This window comes from Oryctolagus cuniculus, chromosome 2 (genome assembly GCF_051225735.1).
Source record: "Oryctolagus cuniculus isolate XC-2025 breed Fujian yellow rabbit chromosome 2, ASM5122573v1, whole genome shotgun sequence".
Taxonomy (NCBI): domain Eukaryota; kingdom Metazoa; phylum Chordata; class Mammalia; order Lagomorpha; family Leporidae; genus Oryctolagus; species Oryctolagus cuniculus.
In genome coordinates, this window is record NC_142868.1 from 1916802 (window position 1) to 1943575 (window position 26774).

Here is a 26774-nt window from a genome sequence, read left to right on the forward strand (position 1 = left end):
CCCACTGAGCCACAACACCTGCTCCTCGTCTGTTTTGTTATTAAAAGATACTTCTCATTAAAAAACAAAGTTGTAAGCCTCATATGGCTTCTTTCTGAAGGCTTTCGGTAATTATGAAGGATAAAAATCTTCAACTCACTTTACAAAAGCTTTGGGGCCTCAGTTTACCTGCCTGTTCCTCGCATTCTCATTCCCAAAGCAGAAGGTGCCCCTTAGCGAAGGCGTCTCTTCTCTGTTCCCAGCTCACCGCGTCTTCAGTTCTGGCCCCCTTCCTGTGCTCCCAGAGTGTCTGTCGCGTCTGTCATTGTCCTGCCTCAGCGTGCCAGCCTCCTAGAAGCTCTCGATGCCCGTGTTCTGCACCCTTTGCCTGTCCAGCTCGTGAGCTGCCGCGCGGCTGTTGGCACTGCTCCGTTCCTCTCCCCTGTGCGAGCTGCTGCGCGGCTCTTCCTCCCATGTGCGCGTAGCGCCTGCCTGCTGGCTTCTTTGATTTCCAGGTCTCCTCAGGACTTGTGCCGCGCCTGTCATGCCAGGGCTGTCCTACCAAGATGGGAGACAGGCCTTCCAGGGGCGCTGCACGCTGGAGGCATCCTGTCTTCTCTGAGAAGGAGGGATTGCTGTGCTGGCCAGTGGGGAGCCCCTCTCCCTGGGCTCTTGATCCCTGTGTGATGTCACCCCTCACCCGCACCTGGCGTCCCCTGTTGTCTCCCTGCTGGGTGCCTGTGCTCTCCCCAGGCCTGTTGGGCACACGCAGGTTGACTGTGGTGCAGCCATGGCTCAGATCCATATACACTTGCATCCTCTATGTCCGTCTCCCACTTGCTTCCTTTGCCTCTGCTCAGAGCATGTGTGCTCTCCTCACAGGGAGTTAGACTGAAGTTCACGGAGCAGACTTTTCTATCTGCCGGCATGCTTTTCCCAATGTTTTATTTTCACCTTTGTTCTTGTACATTATGTCTGTGGTTCTGACCCGTTCTTAGAGTCTGTAACATAAGGGGATTGCCGCATAGTTTAGTTACACTGAGTCCCTTAGACTATTAATAAGACAGAGTTAACATGTTGTTGTAGCCACACTGAACAATGGATCTGAATTTGATAATGGCTTCCCCTAGGGATCCTGGTATGTGTGAGATTAGGATTTTCGGTTTGTTAATATTCCACCTATCAGCACCTTGCTCGAAGCCTTTGAACATAACGGTATCTGGATAGCTACAAGGAGAATCTCCTTTCCCAGTAGTGAGTGTGCAGCCGCGCAGCCTCCGCTGAGATAGCCAGCATGTCGCAGCGCCGTAACCGAGTGCTGTCTCGTCCCTTCCCAAGGTGACCCTGGACCTGCAGAACAGCTCGGAGAAGTTCGGGGGGTTCCTGCGCTCCGCCTTGGACGTCCTCTCGCAGCTCCTGGAGCTGGCCACACTTCAGGACATCGGGAAGGTCTGTGCTTCGTCTGCCTCTGGAGCTGGCCCGGGCTCTCTAGGAAGGTGCAGGGAGCAGCAGCAGATTGGGAACACTGCCAGTCCCATCTCCTGTCCTGCGGCCTGGCCACGCGCCCCGCGAGGGAAGGTTCTGTTTGTATCCTGTTTGTTAGTTTGTTGCCATACATTAGCTTAGACCCAGTTTATTGTAGATAATTTGTGGGTTTAAAAATGTCCTTTATTTTCTTAATCGATCTTTTCCAGTGAAAGGGACAAATCAGGTTCCATGAGTGTGTGTGGCTTGTTCTTTGCTTCTAAGTGCAGTAACCTCCCGCCCTGCTCCTGTTCCATAATGAAAGTGCTTTAACAGCAAAGTTAGGACAATGCTGTGCGTTTTTTAATTGCTAGAGTTTCGCTAGACATGCTTTATTGTGTATAAATACGTGTTAACAAGTGTGTGTGCAGGACACACCATTTCAAGGTGAGTTACAGGTCACTGCCCCTTCCAAACAGGTGGATCTTTTGAAGTTTGCTTGTTTTCATCTCTAGACTTTTGTCCTTATCTTGATGCACAGAGGTTTTCCTAGTTTCCCTTGTGCGTTCTGCCATAAGACACGTTAGTGGATGCACACGTCATACCTAGTGGCTGTGTTGTGTACACCCGTCCCCTCAGAGCGGAGCTTATGCAGGGCCTTCCCGCCCGTCCTGTCGAGGCTCCCAGGACCCATGGCAGCATCAGCGTGCCATTTGCTTACTTGATTTCTGTGTCTTCAGTGCGTGCGGCCGTGCCTGGGGGACCACAGCAGTGAGTGAACACTGGTTGAGTGCATGGCGCGTGTCGGTTGTGTCAGGGCCATGCTGTCTGTGAGGGAGCTGCTGTCAGCCCATTTCATACCAGGATTTCGAGGGATACGAATTCTCAGGGCCAGATGAGTTCATGGCAGGGCCCAGCTTAAAGCCACAGCGTTTCAGCTCTTCTCTGCTGAACTGTGGCTTTGTGTCCCCCTGAGTCCCCAGGCAGGAGGGCACGTCCGGTCTTTCTCTCCCCACTTTGGGTAGCAGTGGAAGTATTTCTGTGTTTTTTTGGATACTAATATTTGCAGCAGGGCCATGGTTCCCTACTGCTCTGTAGCTCTCAGAAGGCCCCAAACTTCACCCTTTTGTCCCTGTTTTCAGGATTCAGTTTAGCTTCTAGCGCACCGAGCATTCCCTACCTGTGTATCAAGAGACATAGTGCTTTGTTAGACAGATTTTTTTTATTAAAGATTTTTATTTATTTGAATGGCAAGGTTATATAGAGACAGAAAGAGGGAGACAGGTCTTCTATCTGCTGGTTCACTCCCCAAATGCCTACAATGGCAAGAGCTGTGCCAATCGAAAACCAGGAGCCAGGAGCTGCTTCTGAGTCTCCCACTTGGGTGCAGGGGCCAAAGCACTTGGGCCATCTTCTGTGGCCTTCGCAGGCCATAACAGAGAGCTGGTTTGGAAGTGGAGCAACCTGGTCTTGAACCGGTGCCCATATGGGATACTAGCACTGCAGGCAGCGGCTTTACCTGCTACACCACAGCGCTGGCCCTTAGACAAATTGTGACTCAGAAGTTCTAGTTATGATTGTTCAGTTATCATTTATTAGTTATTTGTAACCAACAAAAGTCTGTTTTTTAGCACAGGAGATTACATCACACAGATGAATAGGGAGGCACTTCCAGGCTTATGTTGTCTGCTTCCAGCAGTTAGCAATAAACAGTGACTCATGGATAGTTGGGCAGTGGGCAGCCTGCTGCTGATTCAGAGTTGTGGATGGGTGGTTTTGTAGATGGAGGGTTAGCTTCTCCTTCCGTCTTCAGCCTTCAGAAAGGTACTGGGTGCTGGGAACTTCATTTCTGACCATGGAAAAATAACTGAGAATAGTGACCCGAAGGTAGTCGTTGTGGTCATTCTTGTGGACTGCTGCGCCGGACTTGTAGAACTGAGTCATACCGCATCCTGTGCGCATGCGTTGTGTGTTGTGTTCTTTACATCTCCATGAACTCAGGGCTTTTAACTGCTCTTCACACTCTGTTCCCCCTGAAGACAGGCCTGGATGCGTGGTGGAGAGTACACACCCAGTCACTATGTATTGAGTGCATGAGTGAGAGAAGGGGTACCCACACCCAGGAATCCTTGCGTTTTAAGATTTTTTTATTGACTGTTGAAAGTGGCAAATTGAAACCCTTGCTCTGATTGTCTTTGATGTTTGGCGAGTACACATGGAAGCTGTCTTGTGTCTGGTTTCTGGTTGAGATACACAGGGTAGTGGATCATCTGTGAGTCACTGAGTGTCCTGCCATTATTTGCACAGTGTGTGGAAGAGATCCTTGGATACCTGAAATCCTGCTTCAGTCGAGAACCGACGATGGCGACAGTCTGTGTCCAGCAGGTAAGAACACCCGCAGGCTTAGCGGGAAACACTGCTTGGCTTCAGCAGCTGGTGCTGGCGGTGTGGTCAGGAGAAAGAGCTGGGTGGTCTGAACTGTCTGTCTTGGTCTTTCCATGATGGGGCCAAGTGAGGGTGAAATCCATCGCTGTGGAGAGCAGAGGATGTTTCAACGCTCACTGGGTCCTTGCTGCTTAACCGTTGTCTTCCTGTCCCTCTGGGGTTTGTTTAGAACTGTCAGTTTCAGGGCTGGTGCTGCGGCATAGCAGGTTAAGCCACTGTCTGCAATCCTGGATCCCATGTGGGTGCTGGTTTGAGTCCTGGCTGCTCCACTTCCTGGGAAAGCAAAGGAGGATGGCCCAAGTGCTGGGCCTCTGCTTGCTTGTGGGAGACCTGGAGGAGTCTCCTGGCTCCTGGCTTTGGCCTGGCCCAGCCCTGGCTATTGTGGCAATTTTTTGGGAGTGAACCAGAGGATGGAAAATCTCTCTTTTTAATTTATATATCTGTTTCTCCCTTCCTCTCTCTCTCTCTGTCTCTCTCCCTCTGACTCTGCCTTTCAAATGAATAAAAAGGAAAAAAAAAAAAGCAAACCAGTCTCATTGAGTGCCACAGAGAAACCCAAGATTGATCTCGGGTTTGTGCAGCGCTTCTAGCCGAGTTACTTGTTCACAGCAGTCCTAGTGAAAATATCACGTGCTGTGTCTGTGCTGACACACCCACTCACTGATGGACTTGGTAGCTGGGCAGCAGCTCCAGATACCGCTCGAGCGACATGAAGTCACATATTGACTGTCCACTCTTTATCGCCCTAGCTGTTGAAGACTCTCTTTGGGACGAACTTGGCCTCCCAGTTTGATGGCGTATCTTCCAACCCCAGCAAGTCTCAAGGCCGAGCACAGCGCCTTGGCTCCTCCAGCGTGCGGCCGGGCTTGTATCACTACTGCTTCATGGCCCCCTACACCCACTTCACGCAAGCCTTAGCTGACGCCAGCCTGCGGAACATGGTGCAGGCGGAGCAGGAGCATGACACGTCAGGGTAAAGGTCGCGGGGGAGCGTCGTGCTGGGAGACTCGCAGATGAGCGAGCAGGGTACTTGGGAAGGAGGGGGAAGTCCAGAGGAGCTCGCTGGTGTGTTCCGGTCATGGACTGTGCTCAGAGAACTCGGGAGGCAGGGTGGGTGCCTGGACGAGGCGGGCACAGCCAGGGGCTGGGCTTTGGGGGACCGTCCCAGCTCAGAGGGAGCGGGGAGTCCTCAGCGGCTGTCCACCCCCACTCTGTGCCGGCAGACCAGGCGGCACCATGGAGTGTCCTCACGCCCCGGGAGCTTGTGCTGATCCTCACGTGCTTATCAGTGCTGCTTCCCTGTGTGGTGACGTGTTACATGTTGGTGATGCTTTTCAGGTCTGTAATGTGAAAAAGCCGCTTCAACATGGCGCAGTAATGCTAGTTAGAGAGATCTGCAGGTATAAGAGTCTTGGGTATTGCTTGGTTGTTTTCTAAACTTTATGGCTTAAGGTATTTTTTCACTTAAATCTTTGTTAGTGTTTTTGATACACAGACCTCTGTAGGTGTTTCTTAAATTACCGTAATTATTGTCGGGTATTTCATTTGCTATGCTGTGTAGTAACAGAATTTCTTTCATGAATGTGATCAAACAGCCACAACTAAAACCCTAGAGTCACGAATCAAAGAAAATGCTCGTGTCCTAGGCTTTATGGTGGTGATATACTTACTTCATGTCCGCAATTCAGAAACACGTCTACCTAAAAGTGTAACATGGGGGCCGGTGCTGTGGCGTAGCAGGTGAAGCCACCACCTGCAGTGCCACCATCCCATATGGGCGCCAGTCCGAGACCCGGCCGTTCCACTTCCGATCCAGCTCTCTGCTATGGCCTGGGAAAGCAGTGGAGGATGGCCCAAATCCTTGGGCCCCTGCACACGCATGGGAGACCTGGAAGAAGCTCCTGGCTCCTGGCTTCAGATCGGCACAGCTCCAGCCGTTGTGGCCAGTTGTGGAGTGAACCATCGGATAGAAGACCTCTCACTCTCTGCCTCTCCTCTCTCTGTGTAACTCTGACTTTCAAATAAATAAAAGTAAATCTTAAAAAAAAAGAAAAAGAAAAAAAATGTGATCACGTGGGGCATCAGTAAATAAGCAGGTGCATGTATGCGTGTTACGTCTTTTAATTTAAAATGTATTTCTTCAAAAGAAAAGGACATAGTTGCTGTACATTTTAAAAATAATTTCTGTTTATCTTATTTATTTGAAAGGCAAAGAGACAGAGATCTCCCATCTTCTGGTTCATTCCCCAGATGCCCATAACAGAGCAGCTGGGCCAGGACAGGATCAGGAGCCAGAACTCAGACAGGTCTCCCAGATGGATGGCAGGAACCCAGCTACCTGAGTCACCCCAGCTGCCTCGCTGGGCACACATTAGGAGGGAGCTGGTGTCTGGAGTGGAGCCAAGACTCAATTCCAGGCCCTCGGATACGGGTTGTGGGGTTCCAAGTGGTATCTTAACCACTACACCAAATACCCACCCCTGTGTAAAGAAAGTCTTTATCCCTAAGAGTGTCAAGGGAGGTCTTCCAAATTCCTGCACCTTTCCCTCACGTCCTGCTGGAGACCTGGCTGTGCATGGGTTTCTCGTGGCTCACACTTGATCAGTCTCCTACAGGTTGCAAGGCGTGGTGCCCAAGAGCATACGGTTGCTACACTGAGCGGCCTTGGGGTTCTTTTTTGTTCTGACATGTTCTGACTTGTGAGGGTGAAGTTGGTGAGCTGGAGTAGAGCTGTGTACGGAGATTACGTAAAGATTTTTCTTTCCTGTTTGGCAGATGGTTTGATGTACTGCAGAAAGTGTCTACGCAATTGAAGACAAACCTCACGAGTGTCACAAAGAACCGTGCAGATAAGGTGAATCGATGTCCCTGCGGGGTGAGCAGGCTGGTGACCAGGAGTGCAAGTCTCGCTTGAGACTTTGCAGATCGGCTGCTGGAAGCCGAGAGTTGAGGACTCACTGTGGACTTTCTGCTGTCTTCCTAGAATGCTATTCATAATCACATCCGTTTATTTGAGCCTCTTGTCATCAAAGCGCTGAAACAGTACACCACGACGACCTCGGTGCAGTTACAGCGGCAGGTTCTAGATTTGCTGGCACAGCTGGTTCAGCTGCGAGTTAATTACTGTCTTCTGGATTCAGATCAGGTTTGTCACGTAATCTTTTCTTCACCATACCTATTCCTAATTCAGTGAAAATGACTGTCAAAAGACGTTAGAGAAATGCGGCATTTGCCTTCCCCCTCTCCCCCCTCTGCTGCCTCTTACCTACTGGATGCTGTTACTGCTGCAGAAAGCCTGGCGTGCAACAGGGAGGCCTCCGCCCAGGCTGAGCTGTGCCCTGGGAGGGTTGGCCTTTAGCACCTTGGACTTTCCCTCCCCGCCAGTCCTGTGAGCTGAATGCAGAGTCGTTGTTTTGGTGATGTGCTTTCAAATGCAGTTGGTCACCTGTGGTTAGCAGCCGCCAGCAATCCAGGCAGTTAGCTCACCTCTCCCCAAAGGCCCGAGACTCCAGGTGGGAGCTGTGTGGCGGCACGCAGGAAGTTCCTCCCAGACACCTCACCTTCTGCTGTGGTGGCTGTGGCTGGAGGTTCTGGCGGACCCTGTCCATCCCCAGTGCAAAGTCCTTTCAAACAAGAGCCATGCATTAAGTGCATTGCAACAGAGTTGCCATGAAATGAGCTGTGACCCTGAGCTGCTTCTCTGTGTAGTTAGGGAATTTCCACAGGTAGAAACACTGTCCTCTCCCTCCCTCCTAGACTCTCCTACACCTGCAGATGTGGTCCTCAGGGTACACACTGTCCTCTCCCTGTCCTAGACTCATACACCTGCAGATGTGGTCCTCAGGTACACACTGTCCTCTCCTCCCTCCTAGACTCTCCTACACCTGCAGATGTGGTCCTCAGGGTACACACTGTCCTCTCCCTGTCCTAGACTCATACACCTGCAGATGTGGTCCTCAGGTACACACTGTCCTCTCCTCCCTCCTAGACTCTCCTACACCTGCAGATGTGGTCCTCAGGGTACACACTGTCCTCTCCCTGTCCTAGACTCATACACCTGCAGATGTGGTCCTCAGGTACACACTGTCCTCTCCTCCCTCCTAGACTCATACACCTGCAGATGTGGTCCTCAGGTACACACTGTCCTCCCCTCCCTCCTAGACTCATACACCTGCAGATGTGGTCCTCAGGGTACACACTGTCCTCTCCCTGTCCTAGACTCATACACCTGCAGATGTGGTCCTCAGGTACACACTGTCCTCTCCTCCCTCCTAGACTCCTACACCTGCAGATGTGGTCCTCAGGGTACACACTGTCCTCTCCTCCCTCCTAGACTAATACACCTGCAGATGTGGTCCTCAGGTACACACTGTCCTCTCCTCCCTCCTAGACTCATACACCTGCAGATGTGGTCCTCAGGTACACACTGTCCTCTCCTCCCTCCTAGACTCCTACACCTGCAGATGTGGTCCTCAGGGTACACACTGTCCTCTCCTCCCTCCTAGACTCATACACCTGCAGATGTGGTCCTCAGGTACACACTGTCCTCTCCTCCCTCCTAGACTCTCCTACACCTGCAGATGTGGTCCTCAGGGTACACACTGTCCTCTCCTCCCTCCTAGACTCTCCTACACCTGCAGATGTGGTCCTCAGGTACACACTGTCCTCTCCTCCCTCCTAGACTCTCCTACACCTGCAGATGTGGTCCTCAGGGTACACACTGTCCTCTCCTCCCTCCTAGACTCATACACCTGCAGCTGTGGTCCTCAGGGTACACACTGTCCTCTCCTCCCTCCTAGACTCATACACCTGCAGATGTGGTCCTCAGGGTACACACTGTCCTCTCCTCCCTCCTAGACTCTCCTACACCTGCAGATGTGGTCCTTAGGGTACACACTGTCCTCTCCTCCCTCCTAGACTCATACACCTGCAGATGTGGTCCTCAGGGTACACACTGTCCTCTCCCTCCCTCCTAGACTCATACACCTGCAGATGTGGTCCTCAGGGTACACACTGTCCTCTCCCTCCCTCCTAGACTCTCCTACACCTGCAGATGTGGTCCTCAGGTACACACTGTCCTCTCCTCCCTCCTAGACTCATACACCTGCAGATGTGGTCCTCAGGTACACACTGTCCTCTCCCTCCCTCCTAGACTCATACACCTGCAGATGTTGACAGCGCCTTATGGTGTGGGGTCTGACGTGCCCAGGCTGCACAGGACACGTGTTCAAGACGCCCATCTCTCCATGGGAGGGGGTGTGATGGGGTTAACTGGAAGTGAAACAGGAACACAGAACTCGGCTTGCCCCTGCCTGAGGTTTCTAATTCCTTTTCCAAAAGCCGTGAGAGGAAAATCCCTGTACGGCCCTTTCCTTCCGTGGGAGCACGCTCATTGCAGAACTTCCTTCCCTTCCCTTTGACACAGGAGTCTGGGGCAGGGCCCACGCGGGAGCCCTGGTCTGAGCCGAGGAGGAGCAGCTGTAGGTGGGCATGATGGCATCAGGGCCACACCAGTGCGCTGCGGTGGTGCTGTGGCGAGGCCCCCTCAGAGGCTGGGTCTGTTCCCCCGCACTTCCCGGTTCTCATGTGGGTGGAAACTGATGTGTTCATGTGGCCATGGCCCATTCGCTGTTTCCTTGGGGCTACTTTGTAAAGGAAGTAGGCACCTTCTCCCAGAGGACTGGCAGGTAGCCTCGACTGTTCTGTGTATAGTCATTACACCTCGAGCCTTTTTTCAGAAATGGAATCATTTTTGTTGCTTTTCTGTCATTCTGAAATCTCCATCTGACACATGAGTGCTGAGAGGACAGCCTGGCTCTGCGAATGTGCCCAGCACCCTTGGCTGGCCTCAAGCCAGCAGAGCTGGTGCCCAGGAGCAGGTGCTTAGCTTAGTGGTTGAGACATTGCACATTGCAGTACCTGGATTCAGTTCCTGCCTCTGGCTCTTGACTCCAGCTTCCTGAGGATGGCTCAAGTCCTTGAATTTCTGCCACCTGCGCAGGGACCCTGGCTTGAGTCCCCAGTTCCTGACTTGCACCCTAGCCCAATGCTAGCTGTTACGGGCATTTTGGGAGTGAACAGCAACATGGGAAGTTTCTCTGTCTGTCACACAAGAATCGCCACACCCAGCCCGCTGCACTTGGTGGTGCCATCCAGTGCCTTTCCCCCGCTTGTTAGCATGCAGTGCCGTGGTTTCATGACAAGAACAGAAAGCCGTTATCTTCAGTTAGATAACGACCTGCTGGGCGCCTGCTGTGGGCCTGCTTCGTGCCCAAGGTTCCCTCGGTGCATGCTCTCTGGTGGGCAGAAGGTGGCTGTGGCCCAAGGCTGCTCTCATCCAGCGCTGGACAGAGATGGACTGACCTGGGCATTGAGAGTAAGCCAGTGCCAGGCAGTGCGTGCTGCCTGGTTTGTCATTGCCTGGAACGACTGAGACCTCGGGGGGATATTGGGTGCTGCCTGCTGGGTTTTTCCAGTGCGATCTCACCTCAGTGTGTAGCAGACTTGTCTTCAGAGCGATTTCTGGAAGTATCCTGCAGATATGCGGTCTGACTTCAGAGCAGATGTGAGTTCTGGAGTGTAGACCAGTCACGTGCTCAGGGAGTGGTTGGCACTTCACGCAGATGGCCGGCAGACAAGCCTGGCGCGTTCCCGTCACTGACACCGAGCTCTGTTCCCGCGCAGGTGTTCATCGGGTTTGTGCTGAAGCAGTTTGAGTACATGGAAGTGGGCCAGTTCAGGTACCTGCGCCTCGCCGCCGCCGCAGACTCCGCTGCTTGTGTGCACTGACACTGTAGATGAGTACACGGACCTTTTCCTTAAAATGCTCTCAGGCGCTTTCGCTGTTTCTTTAAGAAATGGAAATCTGCTGATCATGCTGTACATCTTTCTCTTGAAAAGCTAGTGAGTTAAATATCTCAGGACTTGTGCAGCGCGAGTTCTGCGTCTGGCAGTCAGACTTGTCCGTCTTCATTTCCCTTTGAAAGCGTTGATTATGGTGCTAGGTTGCTGGATGACTCCCATCTCAGAGCGCTCACTGTAAAGTCCTCTTAGAGAGAGGATTTGCAGATAAGGCTGCCTTGAGTAATTATTAGGAACTGTACATTAACTGCAGCTTTTCCTTGCTAGAAGATAAGTACTTTTTGCTATGTCTGTTATAGGTTTACAAGTATAATTATTGAAAATTAAGGTTCTCTGGTTTCTGGGGTCCCTGACAAATAGGGAAACGTAGTGCAGAGGTCATGTGCAGATAGAATCCGGGGGGCAGGAGACCCAGAAATACCTTGACTGTGAGTTGGGGCAAATGACTGTCTATCCTTTAAGTCTCAGTTTCTTCAAGTGTGCAGGGGCACAGGAGACCCAAAAGCACTGCCTGTCTTGGCTGTGCAGGGCTGTCAGGGCTGCGTGGCACAAAGCTGTGTGTGGGTCAGAGACGGGACAGGAGCAGAGCTCTGTGTGGGGGCGGAGACGGGACAGGACAGGCAGGAGCTGTGTGAGGGGCCAGAGACGGGACAGGACAGGCAGGAGCTGTGTGTGGGTCAGAGACGGGACAGGAGCAGAGCTCTGTGTGGGGGCGGAGACGGGACAAGACAGGCAGGAGCTGTGTGAGGGGGCAGAGACAGGACAGGACAGGCAGGAGCTGTGGGGCGGGGGTGGAGACGGGACAGGACAGGCAGGAGCTGTGGGGCGGGGGTGGAGACGGGTCGGGGCGGGCAGGAGCTCTCCGAGGCCCCAGCTCAGTGTACACTCTCAGGTTATCTATGCTGTTTGTACTGATTATGTTTCATAATTTAAAAAAAGAAATGTCTAAATGGATGTTTTTGTTTCCAGGGAATCAGAGGCAATTATTCCAAACATCTTTTTCTTCCTGGTATTACTGTCTTATGAGCGCTATCATTCCAAACAGATCATTGGGATTCCCAAAATCATTCAGCTCTGTGATGGCATCATGGCCAGTGGCAGGAAGGCTGTGACACACGGTAACGGGACACACCTTTCCCTGTGGTCTTCAGTGTCGTGATGGGCTCTACGGTGTTAGTCTCTTTACACCCATGTTCAACTGTGTAGACAGTGCCTGGCTTTGCAGGCTGAGTGTGTGTGCCTGCGCTGGTTAGAGATGTTTTAGAAAAGTGGAGGACACAATCTATGTTTAGGAGTTCATAATCTACTTAGGGAAAGAAATCTAAGAAATGGTAAAATGGTCTAATGTAAGTATCCCTGTTTGTCAGTGTAGAACACAAAATTGTATTGATTTATTTGAAAGAGAGAGCTCCCATCTGCTGGTTCCCTCCCCAAGGCCCCCAGTGGACCCAGGCTGTGCCAGGTGCTGAATCAAAGGGCCAGAAACTCAATCCAGGTCTCCACATGGGGGAAAGGAATCCAGTTAACTCGAGCCTTCACCACTTCCTCACGGGGCCTACACAGTAGGAAGCTGGAGTCAGGAGCTGGACCCAGGTTTAGATGATCTGCAGTGTAGACATCCTGATTGGCATCTTAGCCATAAGAAAATGCCTGTTCCAGAAAAGGGTTTTTTGCTGTTTGTTTTTTTAAAAGACTTACTTATTTTAAAGAACTACAAAGAGGGAAAGACAGACAGAGATCTTCTACCTGCTGGGCCACTCCCCACGTGGCCACAACAACTGGGGCTGGGCCAGGCAGAAGCCAGGAAACAGGAACTCCACGCGGGTCTCCTGTGTGAGTGAAAGGGTCTAGGCAGATGGGCTGCCTTCTGCCTTCTGAGACACATCAGCAGGAAGCTGGTTTGGAAGTGGAGCAGCCCGGTGCTAACCAGCACTCTGAAGTGGGATGCTGGCATTGCAGTCAGAGGCTTAACCTGGGGCAGCACGGTGGTGACTCCCATGCCCCACAAACGCGACGTGAAATCTGACTTGCCGTAAACCAGCTTCATTTCTTCTCTGGTGTATTGGAGGGTATAGTTTGGGCTTGATTCAGGACTTTCTCTTTTTCCTGGCTATTTTTGAGCTTAAATAAGGACCATAGAAAATGGTCAGCTGCTCAGGCAGCTCCCTTTACATGTGGTGTGAGGTGATGTGGTTTTAAGAATCACTTGTAGGCTGGCGCCGCGGCTCACTAGGCTAATCCTCCGCCTAGCGGCGCCGGCACACCGGGTTCTAGTCCCGGTTGGGGCGCCGGATTCTGTCCCGGTTGCCCCTCTTCCAGGCCAGCTCTCTGCTGTGGCCAGGGAGTGCAGTGGAGGATGGCCCCAGTGCTTGGGCCCTGCACCCCATGGGAGACCAGGAGAAGCACCTGGCTCCTGGCTCCTGCCATCAGATCAGCGCGGTGCGCCGGTCACAGCGCGCCGGCCGCGGTGGCCATTGGAGGGTGAACCAACGGCAAAGGAAGACCTTTCTCTCTGTCTCTCTCTCTCACTATCCACTCTGCCTGTCAAAAAAAAAAATATATTAAAAATAAAAAAGAATCACTTGTAAATCTTTTTTTGAACTTGTTGAATTGATTTTTTTTTTAAGATTTATTTATTTAAAGGCAGATTTACAGAGAGAGAGAGGGAGAGAGATCTTCCATCTGCTAGTTCACTCCCCAGGTGGCTGCAATGGCTGGAGCTGGGCCAGTCCCAAGCCAGGAGCAAGGAGCTTCTTCCCAGTCTCCTACGTGGGTGCAGGGGCCTAACCACTTGGACCATCTTGCGCTGCTTTCCCAGGTCATTAGCAGGGAGCTGGATTGGAAGTGGAGCAGCCAGGGCTTGAACTGGCAGCCATATGGGATGCCCAGGTCATAGGCAGCGACTTTACCTGCTCTGCCACACCGCCGGCTCATAAATTGATCTACCTTTTCCCTACTGACTTCTCTCGGCTCCTCTGCAGGAATCTACACGCTTTTGAACTTTGGTAGGGACATATCCTAAGACCCGTAGAAACCCCTAAATGTGAAAATGTCATGGCCACTTAGTGCTGTCCATCTGTAGGAGAGTGTAGACCAGGCCAAGTGAGCGCAGAGGCTGGGGTGCCTTCTGGATCTCCTGACCAGCTAAGCCAGTCGTCTCAGCCACGGCCTCACAAGGGCTCAGTGGGGACAGAGTATTCATATGTAGCATCTCGGCCACCGGATTTAGCAGAAAATGCAAATGTCAAATACCAGACATCATCCACAGCTCTGCAGCAGCCACACACCTGCATACTCGCCCACCTGACGTCAAGGCACCCTGATGCCGAGGATCTTCAGAGAGCACCTTGGGCAGCCATACGCTGAGTTTAGCACTGGAAAACTAAATCATCTGTCTGAGAGTAGGGGTGTGCCTGTTGATCAGGGGTGGGTGAGTGTGTCTGTGTGTGTGTCACTGAGGGTGGGTGAGTGTGTGTGTGTGTGTCACTGAGGGTGGGTGAGTGTGTCTGTGTGTGTCACTGAGGGTGGGTGGGTGTGTCTGTGTGTCACTGAGGGTGGGTGGGTAGGTGTATCTGTGTGTGTGTCACTGAGGGTGGGTGGGTGTGTCTGTGTGTCACTGAGGGTGGGTGAGTGTGTGTGCGTGTGTGTGTGTCACTGAGGGTGGGTGAGTGTGTGTGTGTGTGTCACTGAGGGTGGGTGAGTGTGCGTGTGTGTGTCACTGAGGGTGGGTGAGTGTGTCTGTGTGTCACTGAGGGTGGGTGAGTGTGTGTGTGTGTGTCACTGAGGGTGGGTGAGTGTGTCTGTGTGTGTGTCACTGAGGGTGGGTGAGTGTGCCTGTGTGTGTCACTGAGGGTGGGTGAGTGTGTGTGCGTGTGTGTCACTGAGGGTGTGTGTGTGTGCGTGTGTGTCACTGAGGGTGGGTGAGTGTGTGTGTGTGTGTGTCACTGAGGGTGGGTGAGTGTGTGTGTCACTGAGGGTGGGTGAGTGTGTGTGTGTGTGTGTCACTGAGGGTGTGTGTGTGTGTGTGTGTCACTGAGGGTGGGTGAGTGTGTGTGTCACTGAGGGTGGGTGAGTGTGTGTGTCACTGAGGGGGTGTGTGTGTGTGTGTGTCACTGAGGGTGGGTGAGTGTGTGTGTGTGTGTGTCACTGAGGGTGGGTGAGTGTGTGTGTGTGTCACTGAGGGTGGGTGAGTGTGTGTGTGTGTGTCACTGAGGGTGGGTGAGTGTGCCTGTGTGTGTGTCACTGAGGGTGTGTGTGTGTGTGTGTGTCACTGAGGGTGGGTGAGTGTGTGTGTGTGTCACTGAGGGTGGGTGAGTGTGTGTGTGTGTGTGTGTGTCACTGAGGGTGGGTGAGTGTGTGTGTGTGTCACTGAGGGTGGGTGAGTGTGTGTGTGTATGTCACTGAGGGTGGGTGAGTGTGTGTGTATGTCACTGAGGGTGGGTGAGTGTGTGTGCGTGTGTGTGTGTCACTGAGGGTGGGTAAGTGTGCCTGTGTGTGTCTGTCAGTGAGAGGCGAGTGTGCCTGTGTTTCTTTTCTGTGTGGTTGTAGTGAGTCTATTAATTTGTTCTGATTTTTGTTGTGGACCTAATGGCCTGGGGGGATATCTCGCGTGTGAGAGATGAGTTTACCTAAAGCAGCACAGGCAGGTAGACCAGTTAGCTTCTGCCTACGGCCGGGCATCTTACTTGGTTATGGATAGTATGGTTTCCAGACTGACTTTTGCATTTGAGTCACCTGTAGTGAGAAGTGAGTCATGTTACAGAAAGCCTGGTTTTCTTTCTTTAGGAGCTGCACAGGAGTGTTAGTCAGTGTGGAGAGGAGGGTCTTGGGCCTCCATGTGGTAAAATGACATTCCCAGAACACTAACTGATACTGTTAGTTAGTTCATCCCTTACCATACCGTAGGGACAGGTTAGGAGTTTTTTAATTTCCTGAAAACACTTTGGAGGTGTTCACAGCTGTCTCCCAAATGTGGCTTATCGGGTCCCCTCTGTCCCCACAGCCATACCTGCTCTGCAGCCCATCGTCCACGACCTCTTCGTGTTACGGGGAACAAATAAAGCTGATGCAGGACGAGAGCTTGAGACCCAGAAGGAGGTGGTGGTGTCGATGCTGCTGAGACTCATCCAGTACCACCAGGTACGAAGGGCGTCTGCGGACAGGAGAGGGAGGTGTCGGTGCGCTTTGCCTGGTGCAGGTGCACTTGGGTGTGTGTCTTGAAAGGGAGCATGGCCCCAGGAGACTGCCTGACACCTGTCTGGCAGTCAGAAGATAATCCCAGACAGGAGAGGTGGTGGAGACCCTCTTTCCCAAAACGAAGACCAAATATAATTAATTGCATCATTGGTCAAGATAATAACATTCTTAAACATGATATTATCTCAAATCTGAAAAAAGGCTTTATTTACTGTTGTTTTGTCAAGGATTAAGGTCTTGTTCTTTGAGCTCATTTTTTCCTCTTAAGTTGGAGCAAGTTTGAGGTGTGTGAGTGCAGAAATCTGACTTTTTAAGTGTTTTTTTAAACTTACACAGTTGTTGGGGCCAGCGCCGTGGTGCTGTAGGTTAATCCTCTGCCTGCGGTGCCAGCATCCCATATGGGCGCTGGTTCTAGTCCACGCTGCCTCTCTTCCAGTCCAGCTGTATGCTAAAGGATGGCCCAAGTACTTGGGCCCCTGTACCCATATGGGAGACCGGGAAGAAGCACCTGGCTCCTGGCTTCTGATCGGCACAGCTCCGGCCATTGCGGCCATCTAGGGAGTGAACCAATGGAAGGAAGACCTTTCTCTCTGTCTCTCCTTCTCACTGTCTGTAACTGTACCTATCAAATAAATAAAATCTTTTTTAAAAAAACAACTTATACAGTTGTTTAGCCCTCTTTTTTTTTTTTTTTTTTTTTTTTGATTTATTTATTTGAAAGCCAGAGTTACATACATAGAGAAAGAGACACAGAGAGAGAGATCTTCCGTCTGCTGGTTCACTCCCCAAATGGCTTCAGTGGCCAGAGCTGAGCTGATCTGAAGCCAGGAGCCACGAGCTTCTTGCTGATCTCCCATGTGTGTGCAGTGGACTAAGCATTGGGCATCTTCCACTGCTTTTCCGGGCACATTAGCAGGGAGCTAGATCGGAAGTGGAGCGTCTGGGACTCGAACCATATGGGTGCTGGCACTGCAGGAGGCAACTTTACCCAATATGCCACAGCACCAGTCCCTAGCCCTCATTTTGTCAGTCCTTTTTAGCTGTTTGTCTTTGAGTCTTTGTGAAACTAGACGCTTTCTTCATACAGTAACACCATCTTTGTGCATTCTTATGTTGAAAATGTGGTGTCTAAGTGTTTAATGCTTACTGAAATCACACAATTACAGTAAAAACGACAAATGCAGGGCGGGGTGGATGAAGGAGCCTATGAGTCTTGGTGAGCGTGGCTGAGAGGGTGGGGCCCTGGGAGGGCTGATGAGCCCCACGTCCAGTGAGGTCTCTGCTGTGTGGCGAGTAGGCAGCTCAAGTCTGGCAAATTTACCCAGCGACGGGTGGAACTCACTTTGTGTTTAATGTATCACCGCACCAGTCCCTTGAAGAGTGCGGGTAGCTGTGGATACAGGGCTTGGCCTAAAGGCAAGGCTGTGTCCGTCTGTATAGTACTTAGGTTTTACAGAGTGAGGGTTGCAAGCTTCTGTTAATAACCATTCGGGGCTCTGCGGGCTGCAGGGCCTCCTGCAGCCCCTCCCCCCCACTGGTGCAGGGTGCAGCCCTGACTAATTGGGCACGGAGGGCATCGCTGTGCATTGGTAACTCTGCAGATGTGATGGCGGGCTGCCCTGTTAGAGCTCTGCCAGACCGTACATACCTCTGTTCAGAAACGCTCGGTCGTCTCCCTCGGAGCTGCTCTTCAGTGCGAGTCCCTCGCAGGAGCACAGGCTGGAGGTTCCTGTACACAGAGCAGTGAGGTGTCTGCGGGTTGCTCAGCCGGCCTGTGTTGGCCCTGCAGGTGTTCACGCTGTGCCTGTCTCAGATGATGAGCTCCTGTAAGTTCCAGAGGAGCGGACCCGGCCCTGAGTCATGCTGAGTCAGCGTGCAGCTCACTGGTGCCTTGGAGACGCTGCTCTGTGGCCCCCGCTGTGCTCGTAGGGCCCTCACTGGGTCACGTGTCCTGGTATCCTGGCGTCTTCCTGCTCAGCTGGGGTCCGAGGCCGCCAAGAGGCAATGGAAAGGGGCCTGCAGGCTGGAGACGTCCTAACCGTGCTGCGATGCTCCTGCAGGTCCTGGAGATGTTTATTCTGGTCCTGCAGCAGTGCCACAAGGAGAATGAGGACAAGTGGAAGCGGCTGTCTCGCCAGGTTGCTGACGTCATTCTCCCGATGCTAGCCAAGCAGCAGGTTTGTCACTCGAGTCTGGCTTGCAGTGTGCAGCACGCGTGATGTACTGCTTTTGGAAGTGGATTGAGATTATCGTGAATGGCGGGTGGTCATCAGCGCGTGACAGATTCCTGCTTTGACAGTACCTCTTGGCGCTGGTCACAGTGTGTGTTTTCTGACAACGACCTGCTCAGGCTGCCATTGTCTGCCTACTTGAGTGAAGAAATCATAGCTCAAAGGGTACTGGAGGTTACCCGAAGGTTCTGGGCTTGACTTGGTCCAGGTCTGACTTAAGCCTGCACCTGGTCCTGTTTCATGGCACTGCCCCCGTCCTCCTGTCAGTCATGCGTTTTCTGTGGTCCTTGGCTTTTTGTTTTTGGTTTTCCTCATCATTGATGCGGTACCTGAGCAGCTGTACATCATTTAATCAGAGCTGCTCTACTGCAGTGACACCGCTTGTGGTGGGGAATGGTCTGACCGCCGTGTCAGGTGGGGCCGACAGAGCTGTGTTCCCGCGGCGCAGGTTCCGCAGGTACCGGTGCATAGGAGCTGTGTGCACTGACAGCTCCTCTGTAGCCAGGGAAGGGTGGAGGGTCTGCTGAGGATGACCCTCAAGATGGGCCCACAGCGTGCCTGGCACAGGTGGAGGTTTTGAGTGGCCTGCAGGCACGTTTGTTCATAAAGCAAGCCCTGGACCCTGGGTCGTGCGTGGCTCTTGGCACGTGGAAGAAGCCTCCTGAGGATGGCTCTCCTGAGACCACACGGACGGTGGCTGGGCCTTGGTTTCTGGCGATAGTGAGACGTGGGTTCAGTGATGTCTGGGGCTCCGGGGCTGTATGTGGATCCTCTTGGGTCACGTTCGGCACACTATGTCCAGTACCCATCAGTAGCTCAGCACAGGTACTGGCAGTGGAGACAGGAATGAACAAGGCAGATTTAAAAACACCTTGTCCTGCTGGGGACAGCAGAAAAACAGGGACGCCTGTAAAACGTCGGCTGATGGTGAGTACTCCAGAGCACCGAGGGAGAAGAGAGCGGGCAGTGTCACGGAGAGCGGTGACAGGCAGAAGAGAGTGATAATGTCACGGAGAGCAGTGACAGGCAGAAGAGAGTGATAATGTCACGGTGAGTGGTGACAGGCAGAAACTTTGCTGATGACGTAATGCTTGAGTATGCTGGAAGGCAGGGAGTGTGACCCTGCAGATGGTTGGGGGGAGGGTTGCAGGGAGCCAGTGGCAGGGCTCGGCCCCGTGGGGGGACATGCCAGTTAGTGTTCCAGGGAGCCAGTGGCAGGGCTCGGCCCCGTGGGGGGACATGCCAGTTAGTGTTCCAGGGAGCCAGTGGCAGGGCTCGGCCCCGTGGGGGGACATGCCAGTTAGTGTTCCAGGGAGCCAGTGGCAGGGCCCGGCCCCGTGGGGGCACATGCCAGTTAGTGTTCCAGGGAGCCAGTGGCAGGGCCCGGCCCCCCGTGGGGGGACATGCCAGTTCGTGTTCCAGGGAGCCAGTGGCAGGGTTGGGCCCTGTGGGGGGACATGCCAGTTAGTGTTCAGGGAGCCAGTGGCAGGGCTCGGCCCCGTGGGGGGACATGCCAGTTAATGTTCCAGGGAACCAGTGGCAGGGCCCGGCCCCGTGGGGGGACATGCCAGTTAGTGTTCCAGGGAGCCAGTGGCAGGGCCCGGCCCCGTGGGGGCACATGCCAGTTAGTGTTCCAGGGAGCCAGTGGCAGGGCCCGGCCCCGTGGGGGCACATGCCAGTTAGTGTTCCAGGGAGCCAGTGGCAGGGCTCGGCCCCGTGGGGGCACATGCCAGTTAGTGCCAGTTAGTGTTCCAGGGAGCCAGTGGCAGGGCCCGGCCCCGTGGGGGCACATGCCAGTTAGTGTTCCAGGGAGCCAGTGGCAGGGCTCGGCCCCGTGGGGGGACATGCCAGTTAGTGTTCCAGGGAGCCAGTGGCAGGGCCCGGCCCCCCGTGGGGGGACATGCCAGTTAGTGTTCCAGGGAGCCAGTGGCAGGGCCCGGCCCCGTGGGGGCACATGCCAGTTAGTGTTCCAGGGAGCCAGTGGCAGGGCTCGGCCCCGTGGGGGCACATGCCAGTTAGTGCCAGTTAGTGTTCCAGGGAGCCAGTGGCAGGGTTGGGCCCCGTGGGGGCACATGCCAGTTAGTATTCCAGGGAACCAGTGGCAGGGCTTGGCCCTGTGGGGGGACATGCCAGTTAGTGTTCCAGGGAGCCAGTGGCAGGGCCCGGTCCCGTGGGGGCACATGCCAGTTAGTGTTCCAGGGAGCCAGTGGCAGGGTTGGGCCCTGTGGGGGGACATGCCAGTTAGTGTTCAGGGAGCCAGTGGCAGGGCCCGGCCCCGTGGGGGCACATGTCAGTTAGTGCCAGTTAGTGTTCCAGGGAGCCAGTGGCAGGGCCCGGCCCCGTGGGGGCACATGCCAGTTAGTGTTCCAGGGAGCCAGTGGCAGGGCTCGGCCCCGTGGGGGGACATGCCAGTTAGTGTTCCAGGGAGCCAGTGGCAGGGCCCGGCCCCCCGTGGGGGGACATGCCAGTTAGTGTTCCAGGGAGCCAGTGGCAGGGCCCGGCCCCATGAGGGGACATGCCAGTTAGTGTTCCAGGGAACCAGTGGCAGGGTTGGGCCCTGTGGGGGGACATGCCAGTTAGTGTTCAGGGAACCAGTGGCAGGGCTCGGCCCCGTGGGGGGACATGCCAGTTAGTGTTCCAGGGAACCAGTGGCAGGGCTCGGCCCCGTGGGGGGACATGCCAGTTAGTGTTCCAGGGAGCCAGTGGCAGGGCCCGGCCCCGTGGGGGCACATGCCAGTTAGTGTTCCAGGGAGCCAGTGGCAGGGCTCAGCCCTGTGGGGGCACATGCCAGTTAGTGTTCCAGGGAGCCAGTGGCAGGGTTGGGCCCCGTGGGGGGACATGCCAGTTAGTGTTCAGGGAACCAGTGGCAGGGCTCGGCCCCGTGGGGGGACATGCCAGTTAGTATTCCAGGGAGCCAGTGGCAGGGCCCGGTCCCGTGGGGGCACATGCCAGTTAGTGTTCCAGGGAGCCAGTGGCAGGGCCCGGCCCTGTGGGGGGACATGCCAGTTGGGGTTCCAGAGGCTGGTGTGGGGACCAGCCCTGGGTGAAGCGAGAATGTGAGGCCTGCTGGCGAGGCCATCAGGGAGGACTTTGGGGAGCTTGAGAGGGTTTAGCATAGTGATGTGGTTTTAGTTTTATAGGCTCATTGTTTTTACTTGTCGCAACAGAGGAGAGAGCTCCCACCCACAGGTCTACTTACCAGATGCAGACTACCGAGAGAGCCGGGAACTCAGTCTGTCTCCCTGTGGGTGGCAGCACCCAGCTGCTTCCCAGGTCTGCGTTAGCGTTATCTGGAGCCAAGTATTCGACCCAGCACACTCCAGTGTGAGCTGTGTGAGGTGTCAGTGTCCTACCCGGCTTTTTTTTTTTTTTTTTTTTTTGTAAGATTTATTTATTTATTTGAAAGGTAGAGTTACGGGGGCTGCAGCAGCCAGGGCTGGGCCCGCCTGAAACCAGGAGCCTGACCTCAGTCTGGGTCCCCACGTGGGTGCAGGGGCCTAAGCACCTGGGCCGTCTGCTGCTGCTTTCCCAGGCCATCAGCAAGGAGCTGGACTGCAAGTGGAGCAGCTGGGACTCAAACTATAGGGGGTGCCAGCGTTGCAGGTGGCGGCTGCTCGACTCTCTGCGCCACAACACTGGCCGCTGCTGGGCATCTTTGCTGCTAGGTCAGACGCCTTTCAATTCTTACTTCTCAGTTGAAAGTGTACTCCCAGGGGAGGCGAAGGCCGAGCAGGGAAACACGTGCAGCCCCAGGGCACCGAAGAGGAGCCATGGGTGGGCATCAGTGGCACAGGGTGAGAGTAGGACCAGCAGGGTCTGCCAGTGGCTCAGATGTGGATGCGAGAGAGAGAAGCGTGAGGATGACTTGGGGTGGTGGACGAAGTTGCAGAGGCTGGAGCAGTGGGCCTCAGGAGGAGGTTGGGGTCTGGGTAGGATGTGTTCTGTCGAGACCCCTGTAGATGCTGCCTGCTGGAGTGAGGCTGGTATTGGGTGTGTGAGTTGGGAGCTGCTGAGAGACCTGGCAAGATACACACGTTTGAAACTCGACAACGCAGCAGTCCTCGGCTCAGAGGTCAAGGAGGTGAGGAAGGGCCCAGGAAGGGGATGGAAAGAAACTGCCAGTGCCCGGGCAACAGAAGCAGGCGGGTTGGGGGTGGAAGGGGTCAGTTGTGGGCGTCCTGAGAGCTGGGCCTCGGTTTGGCAGTGGTGCTAAGGGCACTGAGACGGGGCTGGAGAAGAGCAGATAGAGCAAAATCCTGCGAAGACAGTGAGAGGCAGAAGACTCCCTAGAAGAGAGAACTCTGGTGGGCGGAGCATAGACTCCCTAGAAGAGAGATCTTGGGGTGGGCGGAGCATAGACTCCCTAGAAGAGAGATCTTGGGGTGGGCGGAGCATAGACTCCCTAGAAGAGAGATCTTGGGGTGGGCGGAGCATAGACTCCCTAGAAGAGAGATCTTGGGTGGGCGGAGCATAGAGGGGAAGCTGGCAGGAACGAGGGCAGTCCATGCAGAGAGCAGAAGACAGACTGGAAACTGCAGTGCACAGCGGAACACTGCTGGACAGTGCCCTTGAGCAGGTGGCCTGGGTCCAGCAGTAGCGTAAATGGCGCTGGGCCTTTGTATGAGTATGTTGGGCTCTTCCAGAGTTGGAGGCGGCTGGATGGGCCAGGGAAGCCCTGGGCACTTGGAAGGTTTCAGATGCCTGCATTGGGAAGTACCCCACCTCCTGGCAGAGTTGTTGACTTTGTTACTGTCTCTCGGTAGCAACAAAAATCTGAAACATCAGTAGGGGAATGATTGAACACCTTGTAGTATAAACTTTGCGTCCATTAAAAGTGGTTGTTGCGTCCATTAAAAGTGGTTGGTTTTAAAGCCAGTTGCCTTGGGAATTCTCCATTGTATTGTTAAGTGAAAAAAAGCAGAAACAATTAGGATCTGAAATTTCAGAATAAAGCGGAACACTTTTCTGCTTGTGTGTGGGGATGTGGTTATAGAATATGGAAAAGACTGGGCAAGTGACACACCAGCTTGCTAGCCTTTGTGACTTGACTGCTGGGCAGGGCAGGGTGGGTGCAGGTGCAGGAAAGGAGGAAGCAGGTGTGTGCTGTTCCATGTGTGTAGAAAGAGGTGTGTGAAATGCCTGTCACCTGAACACTGGATAAAGAAATTATGGGATGTGTGCACCATGGAGTACTGCACAGTGGCAGAAAAAAAAAGAAATCCTGTTGTTTGCAACAAAATGGATGAAACTGGAAAGCATCATAATTAGTGAAGCAAGCCCATCCCAAAAGGACGGATACAGTATGTCCTCCCTGATCTGGATAACCAGTAGAGCACCTAACAGGTAACCTATAGAAGTGGAACTAACACTTAAAGATGCAGTGACCTTGAACAGCCCTTGTCTCGACTGTTGGGGAACAGTTTTTTTTTTCTTCATACAATTTGTTGAACTCTACTTAGTATAGACTTAATCGTATGTGTATGAAGTTAACTGAAAATAGAGCTTAGTAAAAAATAAGAATGGGACTAGGAGAGGGAGGAGGAAGAGGTGTGGGGGGGTGGGAAGAATCACTGTGTTCCTAAAGTTGTATTTATGAAAAACATCAAGTTTGTATTGCTTAAATAAAAGCTTTCTGGGGGTGGGGGGAAGAAAGAGGTGTATGAGAGGCAGGTCCCCAAGCATGGTGACAGTTGTATTAGGGCAGTTCCACTTGGTTTGCTTCATACTTTGTGTATATGAATCTTTGAAGAAACCATGTCGTGTATGCAATAAGTGTGTAAGGGAGAAGATTTCCAATGACGATCGAGTGTTCTTAGCTGATTGTTTCATTCACTACTGAAATCAGAAGGCGTTTAAAGAAGGGATGATCGGGGTGGGCGTTGTGGCACAGGGGGCGGAGCAGCTGCTTGGGTGCCCACATCCTCTCGGGGGCCAGTCCAAGCCCCTGCTGTGGCGCTTCCAGCCCAGCGCCCACTGAAGTGCCGGGAAGCAGTGGCTGGAACCGGAGTTCCTGTCCCTCGTGAGAGAGACCTGGACAGTCTGGTCCTGGCTGTCGTGGGCGTCTGGGGAGTGAACTGGCAGGTGGATGCCCTGCCTCTCCTCATACCTCCCCCCATTGCTCTGCCTTTTACATGAACACATTTTCTAAAAAAGAGATTTGTGACCATTTGCCCTTGAGATATGGGACCTGAAAATAAAAGAAGCTGGCATTTCTGTCGGCTCACATGGAAATGCTTTGGGCTTCAATTCCACAGATGCACATCGACTCTCATGAAGCTCTTGGAGTGTTAAACACCTTGTTTGAAATTTTGGCCCCTTCCTCCCTCCGTCCGGTGGACATGCTTTTGCGGAGTATGTTCGTCACCCCAAGCACGATGGTGAGTGTTGGCCAGAGTGTCGGATCTGTCCTGGGGCTTGTTCACGCACAGACGGCCACCCTAGAGCTTGTGGCTCAGGCTGGGGTGACGTTCCCAGGGGAGACAGGTGCTGCGTCTCTGGAACCACACTTAGAGAAGCAGCGATCCGAGACACACCCTGCGGTGCTGAACAAGGGCTCACCGCATGAAATTGGCAAGCAGGGAGGGTCTCACCCTCTCCTGTTCTGCAGCTGCAGCTTCCTTATCCTCTTTCTTCTAGGCATCTGTGAGCACTGTTCAGCTGTGGATATCAGGAATCCTGGCCATTTTGAGGGTTCTGATTTCCCAGTCAACAGAGGACATTGTTCTTTCTCGGATTCAGGAGCTCTCCTTCTCTCCGTATTTCATCTCCTGTCCAGTGATTCACAGGTTAAGAGATGGGGATGAGAACGCAACACCGGATGGACATAGTGAGGGGAAGCCAACGAAGAGTTTGCCGGAAGAAACGTTCTCCAGGTGACCCAATGAGTCCTGTCTTGGGAGAAGTCCGTGCTTGCAGGATTGATAAGTCTGGAGTAATTCTTCATCTTGCTGCAGCCCTGTGTAGCTTTGATGTTTGAATTCAGATACATAGAAGGCCGAGTTACAGAGAGAGGGAGAGACAGAGAGCAAGCTCTTCTCTACTGGTTCACTCCCCTAATGGCTGCAACGGCTGGGGCTGGGCCAGGCCGAAGCTGGGAGCCTGGAGCTCCATGCTGGTCTCCCGCGTAGGTGGTAGGGCCCAAGTCCCTGGGTTGTCATCTGCTGCTGTCCCAGGCACACTAGCAGGGAGCTGGATGGGAAACAGAGCTGCTTGGACTTGCACTCATACAGGAGCCGGCATCACAGGCTTCACCCTGTTGTGCCACAGCGCTGGCCCCTCCAGCAGAAAGTTTAAAGCATAAGGACATGTGCTAAAAGTCAGTCTTGTGCTTACTCTCGTCATGTGCTGGCAGTTCTGCACGCTGCCAGTAACAGAATACTCCCCGATAAGGAGGGTGGCACCCACTGTATACCGCAGTGTCAAATTTGTCCTCCCTCCCTCCTGAGGACAGGGGTCACGATCAGGCCCTTGGAAACGCTTGTGCAGAGACAAGGGTCCCTCGGCCTCCAGACCTGCCTCTGCACAGGGGTGCCTTCCCAGCAGGCCTTGCTTGGCTTGCTGTCGGTGGAGATGAGCACGGCAACTCTTCCTGTGCACACAGCCTGTGGCTCTCCTGTGTTGTGTTGAAGCACAAGGCCAAAACCAGGGGTCCCTTCAGTTCCCGGGGTGGGGGAGGGGTGTTGTCAGCTAATACTTGTGCTTTACATCGTACAAAACTGGAAAGAATGCTGTGTGTCGTTTAATCCTGACCCCACGCTGCCAGTCTGTAAGTGGGGAAGGTGTGGAGTGGCCAGCATTGCTGTCACGGTGTGGACTCCCTTTGCGTATGTCCGTCCAGATGCGGCGGGGCCGTGTGGGGGTGGTCTGATCCCTGCTGTGCCTCTTCCTGTTGAAAGGTTCCTGCTGCAGCTCGTCGGTATTCTCTTAGAGGACATCGTTACGAAGCAGCTGAAGGTGGAGCTGAGCGAGCAGCAGCATACCTTCTACTGCCAGGAGCTCGGCACGCTGCTGATGTGCCTGATCCACATCTTCAAGTCTGGTAGGCGGATGGGCCTGGGCTGCGCGTCCCCGGGGGCCCCTGCCCTGCTCCGCGTGCCCGGCGCAAGCTGTGCTCTGCTCAGCAACTTGTGAGCTCTTGGAAAGCGTTTCGTGGGTGGTAAGACCCGCAGGTTTACTCTGGTGTATTCTGAAAAGGAACGCGGAGCAAGGTGGTGGGAGAGTCTGGTATGCCCACGTTCTTAGCAGCGCTGCTCACGGTGCACGCGGGTGGACGGGTGAACAGGCAGGTGTGGTCTGTGCACACGGGGACTGGTGGTCAGCCTGTGAGCAGAAGAGAATCTGACACCTGCCCCAGCAGATGGGCTTGGAGAACGCTGTGCTGAGTGAGATAGTTTGAGGACACTGTGCTGAGTGAGATAGGCCAGTCACAGAACAGAGACCCTGCGATTCCTCCTGAAGTGGGCTCTCAGAGAGTCACACTCAGGGACAAAGTTGAGGGTTGTTAGGGGTGGGGGATAGAGACGGGGGGAGTTTAATAGGCACAGTTTCAGTTTTGTGAGATAAAAAGAGTTACGGAGGGGCTGGCACTGTGGCGTACTT

At 53.7% G+C, this 26774-nt stretch overlaps 1 protein-coding gene across 3 annotated transcripts in view; it reads left to right on the forward strand.

The window, feature by feature from the left end:
- Positions 1 to 26774, forward strand: part of HTT (huntingtin) — a 169125-nt gene that overhangs the window by 93448 nt on the left and 48903 nt on the right. For 2 of the 3 annotated variants that reach the window (XM_051836726.3, XM_089325101.1), the window contains exons 29-40: positions 1318 to 1428; positions 3751 to 3828; positions 4638 to 4861; positions 6664 to 6742; positions 6872 to 7033; positions 10573 to 10628; positions 11719 to 11867; positions 15752 to 15888; positions 18006 to 18122; positions 24431 to 24553; positions 24813 to 25048; positions 26072 to 26214. In XM_051836726.3, coding sequence (XP_051692686.3) covers positions 1318 to 1428; positions 3751 to 3828; positions 4638 to 4861; positions 6664 to 6742; positions 6872 to 7033; positions 10573 to 10628; positions 11719 to 11867; positions 15752 to 15888; positions 18006 to 18122; positions 24431 to 24553; positions 24813 to 25048; positions 26072 to 26214 — 1615 coding nt within the window. Of the gene's footprint in view, positions 1 to 1317; positions 1429 to 3750; positions 3829 to 4637; positions 4862 to 6663; positions 6743 to 6871; positions 7034 to 10572; positions 10629 to 11718; positions 11868 to 15751; positions 15889 to 18005; positions 18123 to 24430; positions 24554 to 24812; positions 25049 to 26071; positions 26215 to 26774 lie in introns of those variants that run through there. The other variant, XM_089325102.1, reaches the window with a different exon arrangement.